Genomic DNA, 16244 nt, shown 5'->3' with positions numbered 1-16244 from the left:
CACCATCATGGTTATCTGGGTCATAAAGATCTTTTTTGTATAGTTCTTCTGTGTATTCCTGCCACCTCTTAATATCTTCTGCTTCTGTTAGGTCCATATAATTTCTGTTCTTTATTGTGCCCATCTTTGCATGAAATGTTCCCTTGGTATCTCTAATTTTCTTGAAGAGATCTCTAGTCTTCCCCATTCTATTGTTTTCCTCCATTTCTTTACACTGGTCACTGGAGAAGGCTTTCTAATCTCTCCTTGCTATTCTTTGGAACTCTGCATTCAAACGGGTATATCTTTCTTTTTCTCCTTTGCCTTTTGCCTCTTTTCTTTTCTCAGCTATTGTAAGGCTTCCTCAGACAACCATTTTGCCTTTTGCATTTCTTTTTCTTGGGGATGGTCTTGATCCCTTCCTCCTGTACAATATCATGAACCTCCATCCATGGCTCTTCAGGCACTGTCTATCAGATCTAATCCCTTGAATTTATTTGTCACGTCCACTGTATAATCATAAGGGATTTGATTTAGGTCATACCTGAATGGTCTAGTGGTTTTCCCTACTTTCTTCTATTTAAATCTGAATTTGGCAATAAAGAGTTCATTGCTGAGCCACTGTCTGCTCCCAGTCTTGTTTTTGCTGACTGTATAGAGCTTCTCCATCTTTGGCTGCAAACAATCAATCTGATTTCGATGTCAACCATCTGGTGATGTCCATGTGTAGAGTCTTCTCTTGTGTTGTTGGAGGAGGGTGTTTGCTATGACCAGTGCGTTCTCTTGGCAAAATTCTGTTAGCCTTTGACCTGCTTCATTTTGTATCCCAAGGCCAAATTTGCCTGTTACACCTGTTATCTCTTGACTTCCTACTTTTGCATTCCAGTCCCCTATAATGAAAAGGACATCTATTTTGGGTGTTTGTTCTAGAAAGTCTTGTAGGTCTTCATAGAACCATTCAACTTCAACTTCTTCAGCATTACTGGTCAGGGCATAGACTTGGATTACTGTGACATTGAATGATTTGCCTTGGAAACGAACAGAGGTCATTCTGTCATTTTTGAGATTGTATTCAAGTACTTCATTCTGGACTCTTTTTTTTGACTATGATGGCTGTTCTGTTTCTTCTAAGGGATTCTACAAATCATTAAGCTTTGCTCAAACACCTTATAATTTCCCAGGCCAAGTTTGATGAGTCCTTCCTCTGTTTTTCATCTGTACTTCCTTAATAGCCCTTGTTTCTTTCTTTTCGTATCTTATAATCTAGTTTTTAAATTCTAAGCTTTTTTAGAGAAAGAATTTTCACAGTTATTTGTAACTCCCATTTATCCATCAGGAGCACCATAGTATCAGAAACAGATCGTTTGTTTGACTCCTAGGCAATTTCACATCTGTTTCACTTTAACACCTTCTCTGGCTCAGAAGGATATTTTGGACTCCTAAAGATTCCTGATTCCTTCTTTACCCTGACAAATCTTGTTTTCACATTCTCTAGAAACACTTCCCTGCTATTGTTTCTGGATTGGACAGCCCTATTAGAGTCAGATCTAAAGTCTCAATTTCTTCTAAAAAAATAACACCATGTAAAAATAGACAAAAAATATGTGAACTTATCCAGTCAGGATTATCTGGGTGGATATTACATGGTCAAAACTCTTAGTTGGAATGCAAAATAAGTAGAAAACACTGGTCTTGACCTCAGAAAGCTTCTAATGTAGTTGGGTAAACAAGGTATCACATATGTGAACCAAATAGGAATTGTAGAAACAATGAATGGTTGAAGGTACAAAAAGTACCTAAAACAGAGGAAACTAATGAAAGTAGACCTTGAAGCTAGGTTGGGAATGTGTTGGAGAGGAGCTGAGAGGAAATTCCAGACTGAGACTGGATAAGCAAAATGTCACACGTCTGAGAGTGGTGGAAAACATACCCGTTTGGCTGAATCACATGGCTTAGTTGTGTAACAAGCTCTCAGGTTGGTTAAAGTGGATTGTATTTTCTGTTATGTCAAAGGGGATGATGACAGTTGTGAGGAGTAACAACTATGGCATTTATTTTCATTGTAATTGCTTTGGGTTTTTCACTGTCACCAACAGGGACCTGTCGAGCAATATGATATCGGAGCTACCACCCCACATTTTCAAAGACCTGAAGTGTCTACAGAAACTGTAAGTTCTTCTTCCCACCCCCGTCATCAGAGTTAAATGGCAACATCTTGACTCTCCAAAATAATAACATCCTGATGCTTCTTTCCTCCTCCCTTCTAATGGTACAAAAGGAATCTGTCGTCCAATCCTCTTTTGTATCTCCACAAGAGCCAGTTTGGAAGTCTTAAACAACTTCAGTCTTTGTAAGTGAAATGTAACAGTATGTTGATTGTGATGTTAGTGGGTTGCTTTACTCCGAACCACATTTATTTATAAATGAGTGTTTGGCACACAGAAGGGCTTTTACTGTGAGCATGCATTCTCAGACAGTTGTGAATATCATGGTTATCAAATGACAAACAGTATCTCATTTTTTACCGTTCAGTGTATAAAGACCATTTCTGGGTTAGAAGCTACACATAGCTCCTTCCTGAAAACAGGATTCTCATGGAAAAATCTCATCTTACGGTTCTCACAAAAATTTAAATTTGCAATAGTTTCATCACTAAGTAGTTGGTTAAAAAAAGTTTTTTGAAGATTTCTCTACTTTTTCCCTTTCTTCTTTCTTACAACGATCTACTTGATATCAATCTGCAGAGCATGCTTTTTACTTTTCAAACAGTAAATAAAAAGTTACTCCACAAATATGAACATTCAGACAATTAATACTGTTTAGTGTTTTACAATTTCAAATGTACTAGATTTCAAATGGTGCCAAGAACTCTGTCAGTTAGTCTTAAAACCTCAACAATTCCTTTCCCATAAACAGCCACTGTTGATCAAAGCTTTTCTTTGTCCCCCACAAAGGACATGCTACCTAACCTGATCTCAGCCAAAAGCTTTTCTTCATTTAATTCCAAAAACCAATCCTTAATACCACTTTTTATTCTTGCTAAATAGTTTTCTATTGGAAATTAATACAGGATTTAGATTCTCTCTGTAGGTATTAGTGAACATCCAGTGATGAAAAAGTCTTGGTTCCTGCTCTCAAGAAGCTAGAATATTAAACATATATATATATATATATGAAGCATGTGCTTATGTATATATATGTATATGTGTGTGTGTGTATATATATATGCTCCCCTGGTGGCTCAGACTGTAAAGAATCCTCCTGCAATGGACCTGAGTTCAATCCCTGGGTTGGGAATGTTCCCTGGAGAAGGGAATAACTGCCCACTCCAGTATTCTTGCCTAGAGAATTCTGCAGACAGAGGAGCCTGGTGGGCTATAGTCCACAAGGTTGCAAAGAGTCAGATACAACCAAGCAACTAACATGATGATGATAATATATATGTATTAACATATGTATAATATATATGTATATATATATATAATACATTGTTCTTAAGTATAAGAAAAAGACCTGAGGATGTGGACCAAATGATCTTCCCTTCACTCACCACATACTGAATTCTAAAAACCAAAATATCATTACACACCCCACCTTTCTGAAAGATAATTCAAAGTAGTAACTATTTACTCCATATGTCTCTTTCTTCTTTTCTTTTCTTTCTTTATTGCTTCATTTCCTATTCTCTAAAGATTCATTTACACATTTATTTTACAAACATTTATTGGCCAACTTAATCATAGCACTGTCTTGGGCACTCAGTATACAGTAGCCTCTGCTCTTTTGAAAACTACAGGCCATTCACCAAATAATCACATAACCTGTGTAATAGTGAAGCTACGATAAGTCCAAAAGAAAGCTAGAGATGAAAAGAAATAAAAGAGAGAAAAATTCTTTAAAAAGGACTCCAGAGTTTTCTGTAGGAGGGGCCCTGTTCAATAGTAATAGTTGTTCCCTAAGTCTCGTTTCTGACCATCAAAGTCCTCTATAAAAGTCTCAATGAGCAATGGACAACTTGGAACCTTGTCAAGAAATCTTTATTCTGATTTGCCCAAAAGAAACTGAATGAGAATCACCCATTTTTCAAAATAAGCCTTAAAAGGAATAGGTTTCTGTCTTCCTAGATTATCTTCTTTCTACCTACATTTCCTGAGAACATGAAGACTCCTCTAAATCACGTCATCCTAAAGAGTCTTCAAAGAATCCACATTTAAAGAAGCTTCTGGATAAATGAGGAGTGTTGGGGGTTACCATTGGAGCCCTCTGAGGACGTTTTATGGGGCTGGAGGAGTGAAAGGAATTATGCTTCCCACTGTGGTCTGAGAAAGCAGTTTCCCTGAATCAGAGTTCTCCTTACCACTCCCATGGTTTTCCACCCTGAAGACACATAGGCCAGGAGGAAATGACTCTATTTAAATCTGGGTTCTGACAGAATTCACTTTGGTAATGTTCTCAGGTTGAAAATATCAGCCCCTATCTGAAACCCTGTAACTCGTATTGTTTGGTTTATGAGATCAAGCTACAGAGCCAATTTCACAATCAGACAAATCACAGCTGCGATTTTTACATCAAAAAAATGAATGAAAGTGTATTATTAGAAGGTAGTTCTGCATGTGAAAGTGACAAAATCAACTCCAAGTTATGGGAGGCATAAATAGAAATGGCAGTTTTCTAAGATGGTTTATTGTAAGATTTTCATCCTAATTTGAATTGATAACAGAAGATTTTGAAGCATGGTTTTTAAGATCAACAAAGAAAACAATGAGTAAAAAGTTAAACCCTAAAATCATGAAACCTATTGTGCCTATTTTCCAGAGACCTGGAAAGGATAGAGATTCCGAATATAAACACACGGATGTTTCAACCCATGAGGAATCTTTCCTACATGTATGTATGTATGAAAGAACAGAGAAGAAAACATGGTGAAATGTTACAGATGCTCTAGCGTAAACTGTCTAATGTATCACTGCAATGTGTTTTTATGCAAGAAAAAGTCTTTTTTATTGAGAACTTTTTAATTTTGTCACCTTTGGTCCCTGTTCAAATAGAGTTCAATATTATGATGTGCCGACATGAATGACACTTCTCTCTGGAAACACGCTGTTTATCCAATTGAGGCCCAATAAGAGATCAGGGTACCAGAATGCCACATATTACACAAGATGAAGTCACTGGCTAATGGTACTCAGGAGACCTGGAAACATTAATTCACCTCACATGAGTGAGCAGTCGGCCACTCTAAGATTTGAGCCCTTAGGAAGAAAGATGCTATATAAATTCCAGGTGTTGTTTCTGTTACTGAGTGCACTGCAAAATGGAGGTAATTCATCTTTATAGTAGTTTTTGATAAGTCACGTTAATATATTTGACTAAAGTGCACTGTGTAAGTTGTGTTAATATATGTGTATATGACATGATCATTTCTTTATCAACTGTGTAACCTATATGTTCTGATTTCAAAAATTAACCATTGTCATCCACAACAATAGGGAGGATTCGATGTAAGATATCAAGTTGGGTGCAGCAAGTGGCTGAAATGGTTAGTGTGAAGGTGTACTTTGGGGAGAATATTTTGTTTATGTTTATGCAGCAGGACTGATTACCCAAAGACAAGTATTTGATGTATATCCAAATGGTTTTCATAACTTCTCCTTCTGTGGTTCCAGTAGATAAATATTTAATGAGGCTAGCGTTTCCTTGTTGCGGGCAGAATGTGAGGTCCTCTTAGAACAGAGAAATTCAGCCTTTGTAGAACTTGATGGAGAAGCAGCTGCTTTAAATGTGAACCTCAGGTTGAGGTCAAGAAGGACCCAAAAATTAACAGAAAGTGTGTCAATGTGGTTCCTCCCCTACTAAGTGACATAGTGATTCTCCTTTCATCTTCCTTGTCCATCGTTTGTTGAAATACCTCCACCTGCCCACCTGCTCTGGTCACAGCGGGCAGAGAGGCTGGACCACTGCTATTTGAGGACGGGGGTAGCTGACACACCCAGCGCTAAACCATTCATCTGCTTGTCTAACAAGTGTGTGTCTATGGCCTCCCTCAGGCCAGGGGGAACACAGAGATCAGCAAGAGAGAGAAGAATCTGCCCCACGGAGCTTCCTTGTAGCTTCGGGAGCCAGAAAGTAAACTAGGAAACAAATAAATGATGAAGAAATGCTGGGAAGGAAAGTATTGCGAGTTCAAGGGATGAAGGAAGGGAATGTGGATGGTTCACCCAGAAGTCAGAGACGTGACAGTCAAGCAGCTCTGAATGGAGGGAGGCAGTTCTGGGGGGAGGTTCTTGCAGGCAGAGGGAAAAGCAAAAGCAGCACACTGAGAAGAAGGTGAACCCGCTTGTTTGAGGATCAGAAGAAAGCCCACATGTCTGGGTGGAGGGAACATGGTCAGGAAGCGGTGAAATGATCAGGGTAGCCAGGGGTCCAATCACGGGAGGCCTGGAAGCCAGGCAAAGTAAAGCTTTCTTTAACGTGCAAGTTTAGCAAAATTGAATGAGCAAATGAAAAAAAAAAAAGATTAGATGAGAAAGGAACTGAAAGAGATGGTAAATGAATACATAAATAGGACGAGTTTTATGGGAGAAAATCCTAAAAATAACATGTTTGGAGAATGACCTTAAATCCAAATGACCTCCCCAGTTTAAACCCTTGAAGACTGCACACAGTTAGATCATAAATACACCAATCACAGTCGAGCCTGTATTTTCCTCTCGAAATGGTTTAAGTCCTTCCAGGCCCTGACCAGGAATCTGTGTAGCTGCTTCTCCTCCTCGCTGCCATGAGACTGAATTTTCCTAATCTCATGGACCCTCCCTTCCTGCCCCTACCAGGGAAAAGAAAGCTAGTTTAAGGGAATAGACTTAAAAGTAAGTACAAGACAGGAATGTTTTTAGTGAGAATCAACATCCCAAACCCAAGCCCCTGAAAGTTTGTTAAATATCAGTTTCACAATGACCATCAACTTCTTATAACACCCCCAGAGAACCACCCAATGTGACAGGGAAAATTAGAGCCCTGGAGACTTCCCATTCTCACGTCCCCGCCACAGATCCCCATGTTCTTTAGGCTCTTCACCTTAAAGGAAGAAGACTGCCTAGCGTAAAGTAATACTGAATGAAGAACTCTGTCCCTCCAGAATCACTCCTAAACAAAAGTGACCAAGCCTAGTGAAGCCGCACACCTTCCACAGCTGCAGCCCCAAACAGGACTGCACGCGCCGTCTCTGTGTCATTGCTGTCCAGTGACTCTTTTTTCCCTTTGACTTTAGTTATTTCAAAAACTTTCGATACTGCTCCTATGCTCCCCATGTCCGAATATGTATGCCCTTGACTGACGGCATTTCTTCATTTGAGGACCTCTTGGCTAACAATATCCTCAGAGTATTTGTCTGGGTTATAGCTTTCATAACCTGCTTTGGAAATCTTTTTGTCATCGGCATGAGATCTTTCATTAAAGCTGAAAACACGACTCACGCTACGTCCATCAAAATCCTTTGCTGTAAGTATATTTCCCGTGTAAATGGATTAAGGGTATCTTCAGTGTGCTGTGCTCTAGATTATATCAGCCTTCAGCAAATGGCACTTTAATATGAGTCACATATTCTGGGAAATTGATTTTTTAAGTTTGAAAGTCCTATTGTTCTCTTTGGTTACTCTGTTCTGGATTGCATGAGCCTGCAGTGATTTATAAGGGATGGATTATAGAAGGACAGGCTGTAGGTTACAAAACTATGCTTTGTTTAACCTTTAATTGCAGTAACATCCATGTTCCTCAAGCCCAGAAAATTACTCCCTTTATTAAATATGCAAGATATTTTTTTTACTGTTTAAAACCTAGATTCCCTACATGACCCTGTGGACTGTAGCCCACCAGCCTCCTCTGTCCATAGGAGTCTCAATGCAAGAATACTGGAGTGGACTGCCATACCCTCCTCCAGGGAATCTTCCCAGCCCAGGGATCGAACCCTGTGTCTCTTATGTCTCCTGTATTGGCAGGCGGGTTCTTTACCGCTAGCGCCACCCGGGAAGCCCAGGCTCCCCACAACCCTAATTATCTCCCTACGACCATTTTTTCAAAATTACAAAGATTCAGTGTAGTACTTTAGAAATAGTACACTGTTTGAAGTCTGTTGACTCCTAAGTACTATTGTGGGTGTTTTCGTTAGTTCGTTTAGCACAGCATAGAGGAAGCAGATCTAATCAGAAAATGAAGACAGAGATGCTGGAACTACCAAAACACACTCTGTGATTCTTCAACAGGTGCGGACTGCCTGATGGGTGTGTATTTGTTCTTCATCGGCCTTTGTGATCTAAAGTACCGTGGGCAGTATCAGAAGTACGCGCTGCTGTGGATGGAGAGCTTGCAGTGCCGCCTCCTGGGCTTCCTGGCCATGCTGTCCACTGAGGTCTCTGTCCTCTTGCTCACGTACTTGACCCTGGAGAAGTTCCTGGCCGTTGTCTTTCCCTTCAGTAACATTCGTCCTGGAAAATGGCAGACCCTGGCCGTCCTCATCTGCATCTGGATTGTGGGGTTCTTAATAGCTGTGACCCCATTGTGGAAAGAGGATTATTTTGGAAACTTTTATGGAAAAAATGGAGTATGTTTCCCACTTTATTATGACCAAACAGAAGATATTGGAAGCAAAGGGTATTCTCTTGGAATTTTCCTAGGTAACTTATTTCTCATTTCCTGGACAAACGTCATTTTGATAGAAATACCACAAATTTCAGTAAAGCCATATTTGTCCATTTCAGAAAGTAAGCAAATATAGTTAAGACTGTCTCCTTTTTTTAAAGAAATTTCTTGCTACATATTTATAAGTGTTTTTATTAAATTTTTTATTAAGAGATTTAGTATGAAAAACAAAAACATACTGTCAGGATCTCCAGATGATCTTTTTTTATTATCTGTGAGACCCTTTGATTTTATGTTCATATGCAGTGACAATGATCTGGAGGAATTCCAGTTCACTGCCATGTCCTGTGACCCTTCCAAGTTATTTGAACTCATTTTTTTCACAGTCTAGATATAAGCCAAATAAATAATAATAACAAAATTCTTGAAATTCACTAGCAGGAGATTATCTGAGTGGAAATGCCAGAAAGGTTTATTGCCTTTCATAAATGCAGCTCTAGAGTCAGCAACAGAAGGGTGCTTTTCCATTTCCTTCAGTTCAGTTCAGTTCAGTCACTCAGTCGTGTCCGACTCTTTGCGACCCTATGAATCGCAGCACGCCAGGCCTCCCTGTCCATCACCAACTCCTGGAGTTCACTCAGACTCACGTCCATCGAGTCAGTGATGCCATCCAGCCATCTCATCCTCTATCATCCCCTTCTCCTCCTTAATTCTCCCTAATTTGTTAGAAAAGAAAACCCAACCTTTTCTATTACAAGTGAACAAGTTTAGCCCCTAAAGATTAAAAAAATGTTTTATATTGTCTAATAGGTATCTCTCTTGCTTAACACTAAAGCCATCTCCGTGTTCTGTCTTTAACCAGAGCTGTATCATCAATTCAGTTCCCCTTTCGCATCTGGTCCCCTAATCTAAGGAAGAAATAAGCTCTGTCATCCCTTCTTTTTCATCAAATGTTTTTTCTTCAAAAAATGCCTCTGACTTCTCTTTCTTTCAGTCTCTACCTACTGCTGTCACCTTTCTTTAAAGGCTTATGACCTTCACCCTGAATGATTACATTAGTCCTTACTGGTGTTTTGGCCTCTGGGGTCTTTGCTCTCCTGTTTATCTGTTGACCACCTGAGTGTCCAAAGGACTGGGTATCCTCTGCTTGGAGACCTTCAGGAACCCCCTACAACCAGGGTTAAGTTTAAAGTAGTCACTTAAAAGCCCATCACAAAATGACCCTAAGCACCATTCCCAGTTATTCTAGGCCTATTCCTTCTCCCTCTGAAAAAGAAAACATTTTATTTGCACCATTTTAATAATACTCCTCACACACAACCCTATTTGGTAGTTGGGTTTTCATGACTATATCATGTCTGCAGTATTGTAAGCCGTTCCCAGTACAGGCACACTTCATGGAAAACTTCCCTCCCCAACACACGCATAGCCACACATACACGCACACACACACACTAACTACCTTATATTCATTGATTCAAAAAGGATTTATTGAGCACCTACTATAGGCCAGGCACTGTTCTGGGTACTGGAGATCAAACAGATTGGTCCCCACAGACCTGCAGCCAGCAAGGAGGATGAAGACAAGTGAACACGCCCTTGTGTCACCGGCTGCCAGAAGTCAGGAAGGAGGAGTGCAGAATGTCCTGGGAGCCCAAGATCTGAGGACCGGGGAAGGCGTCCCAGGAAAAATTAGCCCAAAGCATGAGGATACTTTTCAAGTAAAGGCAGACATTGTGTTCCAGGAGTGAGAGACCTGCAGCCAGGGAACAGGCCCAGATAAAGGGCAAAAGAAGTTTGAGTGGCTGGATCTTGTGATGGAGGTGTGGGGTGGTTGGCGGGGCTAAGCACACACACACACATAAATATCTACATTTACACAGCTTATTTGTGAGACATGGAGACTTAAAGGCCCATATTTTTGGTTAAAAATAAGAATATATAGTTTTAAAATAATTTTTAAATATTAGAATATGTTTAGATTTAGAGAAAAGTTGCAAAGACAGTACAGTTTCCCGTATTCCAGACATGCCTCACCAGATTCCACTGTTGTTAACATCTCACATTCCTATGGTGTTTCCAGAACATACACTTCTGAAACTTTCTATAGGTCTATTTTCAGGATTTGTACCAGAGAAACATCTTTAACAGTCATTTTTTAAAAATTATTCTTAACTTTCTGATAGTAGACCTAAGATAACCAATTTTGTGAAATCCAATTGTATGGCTTTGTAATGAGATTCCATGCGAAATGTTTTGGATTAAAAACAATGAAACACCATGAATTTATAGTATTTTTCCCTAGACTTTACTAGTCTTACATACTTTGAAATTATATGGATATTTTACATTCACTATAAAGAATAAGATGAGCACTCAGGATTTTTATGGTAGCAAGAATATAACAAAGTGACCAAAAAGTCACTAGTATGGGATAAGTGACTCTAAAGCAGTAATTCATATAGTTGAATTTTTAGTTTTTCTCTTACTCTTCCTTTTTCTAAAACAGTCTAAAGAGTTCTGAATTTTGGTTTCGATTACTATGGACAATCTGAAGGAAAATAAAGATTTTTTTTTGTCCTAGGTATTATTTTTATTTAAGACCAATAAACATGAGAAATAATGTTTCTGATGCTATTATCTTCTTGATATCCCAAGGTTATCTTAATCATATTTATAAGATGAAGGAATAGGGCTTATTGATTTTTTGATATGTACATGTGATTACAGTAATCCCTTAAGGTTTGAATTTGCAGAGAGATAAAAAATTAAATAGCCTTTTTCCTGCTTTAAAAAAGCTAGATTACCTCATGGTATACCTAGATCTGAATTTCAAAGTCTATATTTCTTGGTAATGTGTTTATGTATTTGAAATATCTTTTTGATCTGGCAAACCCAATGCCTTTATTCCAGTTTATAGCCGTGAGTTCAGAGTTTTACCTGATTACCACTCGGCTGATACAAAGAATGGTTCTTGGAAAAGGCACCGTACCAAACGTCTAAGTAATGCAGTATTTCTCCTGTTGATGTATACACCCGAAATGTTAAGAGGTGTGCTTTTCCCACAGGTGTGAATTTGCTGGCTTTCCTCATCATTGTGTTTTCCTATACTGTCATGTTCTGTTCCATTCAAAAAACTGCCCTGCAGACTTCAGAAGTGAGGAGTCACATGGGAAGAGAGGTGGCTGTTGCAAACCGTTTCTTTTTTATAGTGGTCTCTGAGGCCATCTGCTGGATTCCTGTATTTGTAATTAAAATTCTTTCCCTCTCCCGGGTGGAAATACCAGGTCAGTCCCTTCTATGATTCCCAAGCACGTTGTGTCTTCTTTCGTCCTCTGTTTGACGAGGCCAGAATACAGGGTCTTACGTGTAGTAAATTCTCCATAAATACCTGCAGCTTGAGTTATGATTTCCTCAGTGTTTATACATGCATATATATATATACATATATAAATAAAATATACTATATATTTCATATATATTATGTATAAATAAAATAAATATATATGTGTATGTATATATAATTTCATTTGCTTTTTACTGTGCGGGCTTCTCATTGCAGTGGCTTCTCTCGTTGCAGAGTGCAGGCTTTAGGGCGTGTGGGCTCCGCAGTTGCAGTCCGTGGGCCCCAGGGCACAGGCTCGATAGCTTTGGTGCACGGACCTAGCTGCTCGGCAGCATGTGGGATCTTTCCAGACCAGAAATCAGACCCATGTCTCCTGCACTGGCAGGCGGATTCTTTAGCACTGAGCCTCTAGGAAAGCCCTCCTCTGTGCTTTATAATCAGTCTTTTAAGATAGGAATTGGATAATGGTGTAGCCCTGACTAGAATAATAAAAACACAGGAGATAGAGAAAAACTAAATCTTAGTGTCTCCCTTCCACCTGAGCTAGATAGTGGTGCTTCATCAAGGGTACAGAAAACAGAACAAAATATTTATGCCCAGCTTCCAGCCTGCCTCTGAATTCAGTCCCTAAGGACCAAGGCCTACGTATGGGTATTTTAGAAAAAGATCCTGCTGTGATTCTAGGTGCACCCCCTGGTTAAGAACCACTAGTCTGCTTCATGGCCCTGGCCCTGTGGTTGTCACACTGGGCCCTGTGGAGGCTAAGTAACAAGTGTGTGTGCGTGTGCTTAGTCGCTGTCGTGTCCAACTCTTGCAACCCCATAGACTATAGCCTCCCAGGCTCCTCCATCCATGGGATTCTCCAGGCAAGAATACTGGAGGGGGTTGCCGTTTCCTTCTCCAGGGGATCTTCCCAACCCAGGAATCAAATCCAGGTCTCCTGCATTGCAGGCAGACTCTTTAAGTAAAAAACTCCTGCAACTGTTTATGTCCCTCTGCCTTGTCAGATGTCTCACAAATGCCACACAACACCCACCACATGCCTTTAACCTATCAGCTTAGTCTCACGACAAGGTTTTCTGATAGTAGGGGTTGTGGTAGTTCATTAGTTGCTAAGTTCTGTCTGAGTCTTTTGGGACCCGATGGTAGGGTAAGTAGCCCGTCAGGCTCCTCTCTCCATGGGATTTCCCAGGCAAGAATACTGGAGTGGATTGCCTTTCCCTTCTCCAGGGGAGCTTCCCAACCCAGGGATGGAACCTGCATCCCCTGCTTTGCAGGCAGATTCTTTACCACTGAACCTCCAGGGAAGCCTGACAGGAGGGGTAGTAATCGTCATTCTTGGAGAAAGTCTAAGACATTTCAGACCATGATGGGGAACCAGATCAGGAAGAAGTTACCATGAAACATTATTGGGCCACACGTTAGTCTTTCTCTACAGTTTATAGTTCAGCAGTTTGAGGTTTGTCTTGAATGCCACAGTGGAACCAGGAGAGAAGTCTTTACCACACTTGACTAAGCCTCTCCTTCCTTGCCCAGCTTCCCATGGTGTTGGGAAGACCTAAACCCACCCCGTCCCCACCCTCCAAGAACTGTGGGGTCTTCTCCACCATGGCAGGTGGCCAATAGTACCTGGGCTCAGGCACAAAGGTAAGCTGGCTTCAGCCCTCCCATCTCAGTCCTGAGATGATGCTAACCTTACATCATCCAGCGACCCTGAGGCTACCGGGACGTCTCATTCCTGATCACAGCTTCCTTTAAGGACTCAATAGACCAAAAAACTACTGTTTTTCTTCCATCACATACTCTTTGTATCTAATTTTTTAAAAATTAAGGACAAGAAATATATAGTAATATAAAACTTCATTGAATCAATCTAAGATATGCTAAATACAAATGTTTTTCTTTCATATTCTTTCCAGTTAAAAAGAAATAAGGAAAAGAAAGAGAAGACGGGATGAAAAGAGGAGAGGCAAACATAGAAAAAGGAGAAGGGAGAGGTCAAAGGGAAGGAGGAAGGGGCAGATAAGTAGTCAAAGAGATGGAAAGCAAAGCAGAAGAAGAACAGAAAGGATGTAGGGAAGAGCGGGACAAAGAGAAGAGCAAGCAACAGTGTGTGAAGGATAAGAAACTGCGGGGTGGGGAAGCAAGGGGTCGCAGTCACAAAGGAGTGGGAGTGGGGAAGGAAGGATGCTGGTCCCCCGAAATGACAGTTCTCTGACTGAAGATAGGGGAGGAGGTGGCAGAGTGTGGTGGGTCTGGAGAACCACAGGGCTTAGTGCTGAAAAGGGACGTCCGCAGAGCCGGCCCAGCTCCCGGACATCAGTCATGTAAGTTATCATCAGCCCCTTTCACAGATAAGGCAGTTGAGGTCTGGGGAGCTTAGTCGATTTGCCCACAGTCTCAGAGCTAAGAGGTGTGCAAGCCTAGAATCGGGCTCTATTTGAGGAGGAAAACACATTTCATCCTAACCAAGTAAATGATGTAGCCGGCCCATCGTACCTCGGCATTCCAAATCCATGGATTCAACCAACCGCACACCAGAAGTATTGGGGGAAAATTTTCCAGAAACTTCCAAAGAACAAAACTTGAATTTGCCTTGTGCTAGCAAACATTTGCATAGTATTTACATTGTGTTTATAACTCTTTACATGCAAGTACATTGTATTAGGTATTATGAGTAATATAAAGATGATTTAAAGGATATGGGAGGATGTACCTAAGTTACATGCAAATACTATGCCATTTTCTATAAGGGACTTAAGAATCTGCTGATTTTAGTATATGTCCCACCGTGGATATCAAGGGACAACTGAATTCAGAAAATGCTCTGTCATCCAAAATATCTCCTCCCTTTTTGTGAAACATTTCCCTTATATTCTATTAGCCTTTGAAAGGCTTCACACAGAAGGAATTCACTGAGTTTGGAGATATATTTATTTTTGCTCCTCAGATCTTCTGACTCCATTCTGAATATAATAGTGTAAGGCAGGAAGATCTTCAGGACTGAAATTTAGACCAAGTTCAGATCTGACTCTAAACCAGAAGATTCCTGGACACTGTCCAATTAATTGCTCTTTTTCCTATTTTTCTATAAGGAAAGGCAATAAAAACTAGAAAAGTACATATCAATTTATAGTTTATAAAGTGTTTTCACATAATGTTTCCTCCCATGTTGATTTACGACAAACTACAGAGTAGTTACTGAAACTCAGAAAAGTTCATGTAGGACCTTGAATCCGTAGCTCCTATGCTCTCTGGCAAAGATTTTCCATAAGGTGAGAGAAGACTTAGATGGAACAGGTAGCCCTCTCAAAAACAGCATGAACTATAGCATGTAATGTGTTTTGTGTGTATTAAATCTTCACCTTTCTTTCACGTTTCGTTTCCTTCTCCAGGCACAATCACCTCCTGGGTCGTCATTTTTTTCCTTCCAGTAAACAGTGCCTTGAACCCAATCCTCTACACTCTCACAACCAGCTTTTTCAAGGACAAGCTGAAACAGCTGCTGCACAAACATCGGAGAAAATCGATTTTCAAAACTAAGAAAAAAAGTGTGTCTACTTCCATCGTGTGGGGGGATGACTCCTCTGCACTTAAACTTGGGGCTTTGAACAAAATAAACCTCGAGGACAATATAGTGAAACCAGTTTCCTAGTCATGGTTTTGGAGCACTGGGCTTCAAATAGACTACCTGAAAAAGCACAGCGTTTGGAAGATGACGCCTGCAACACTTTTCATCTTTACTGAGAGCAAAACTTGACTGCACTGGGAGCATAGTAGGAGGGTGTCAGGCATGACGTTCCGATGGCAGCCGTGGTGTTTAACTGAGGACTGTACCTGAAGGTCTCCTCACCCCAACATGCCTGCGATGCACTAATGGATCCATAAACAGCAGGCTGATGGGCAGTGGATCTCTATCTCTGCAGCACGGCCAGCCTACCAGTGGATGCCCACCCCTTGGCCCTGCACAGTCTGCTCTTAAATTGAGTTGCACTGTCATTAAATAAAAACATTCATGACATCTAATTCTAGCGTGGCCATAATCACATGAAGCCTAAATCGCTTTCCTTGCTTTTCCAATGTCAAATGAATCCATCAGCATCCTGCTGAAGTGATAGCAAAAGGACTTCTGAGGAAGTGATAGCAAAAGGACTTCCACCTCAAGGCCTCCCTAAGGAGGCCAGTGGAGCGGCAGCTTTGAAAACAGAACTTTGCACAGGGTTCGAAGTCTAATATATGACCAGAGAGGCGTGCTGACTACCTGGTATCATTCACCTTTTTGGCT

General features: G+C 40.5%; 1 protein-coding gene across 1 annotated transcript in view; it reads left to right on the top strand.

The window, feature by feature from the left end:
• Positions 1 to 15614, top strand: part of RXFP2 (relaxin family peptide receptor 2) — a 97136-nt gene extending 81522 nt beyond the window's left edge. The window contains exons 12-18 of the mRNA XM_052650368.1: positions 2076 to 2147; positions 2258 to 2329; positions 4795 to 4866; positions 7247 to 7476; positions 8238 to 8648; positions 11682 to 11900; positions 15355 to 15614. Coding sequence (XP_052506328.1) covers positions 2076 to 2147; positions 2258 to 2329; positions 4795 to 4866; positions 7247 to 7476; positions 8238 to 8648; positions 11682 to 11900; positions 15355 to 15614 — 1336 coding nt within the window. The remainder of the gene's footprint in view (positions 1 to 2075; positions 2148 to 2257; positions 2330 to 4794; positions 4867 to 7246; positions 7477 to 8237; positions 8649 to 11681; positions 11901 to 15354) is intronic.
• Positions 15615 to 16244: the final 630 nt, after the last annotated feature.

Source organism: Budorcas taxicolor, chromosome 12 (assembly GCF_023091745.1).
Source record: "Budorcas taxicolor isolate Tak-1 chromosome 12, Takin1.1, whole genome shotgun sequence".
Classification (NCBI taxonomy): Eukaryota; Metazoa; Chordata; class Mammalia; order Artiodactyla; family Bovidae; genus Budorcas; species Budorcas taxicolor.
This window is presented reverse-complemented; position numbering and strand designations above follow the sequence as displayed.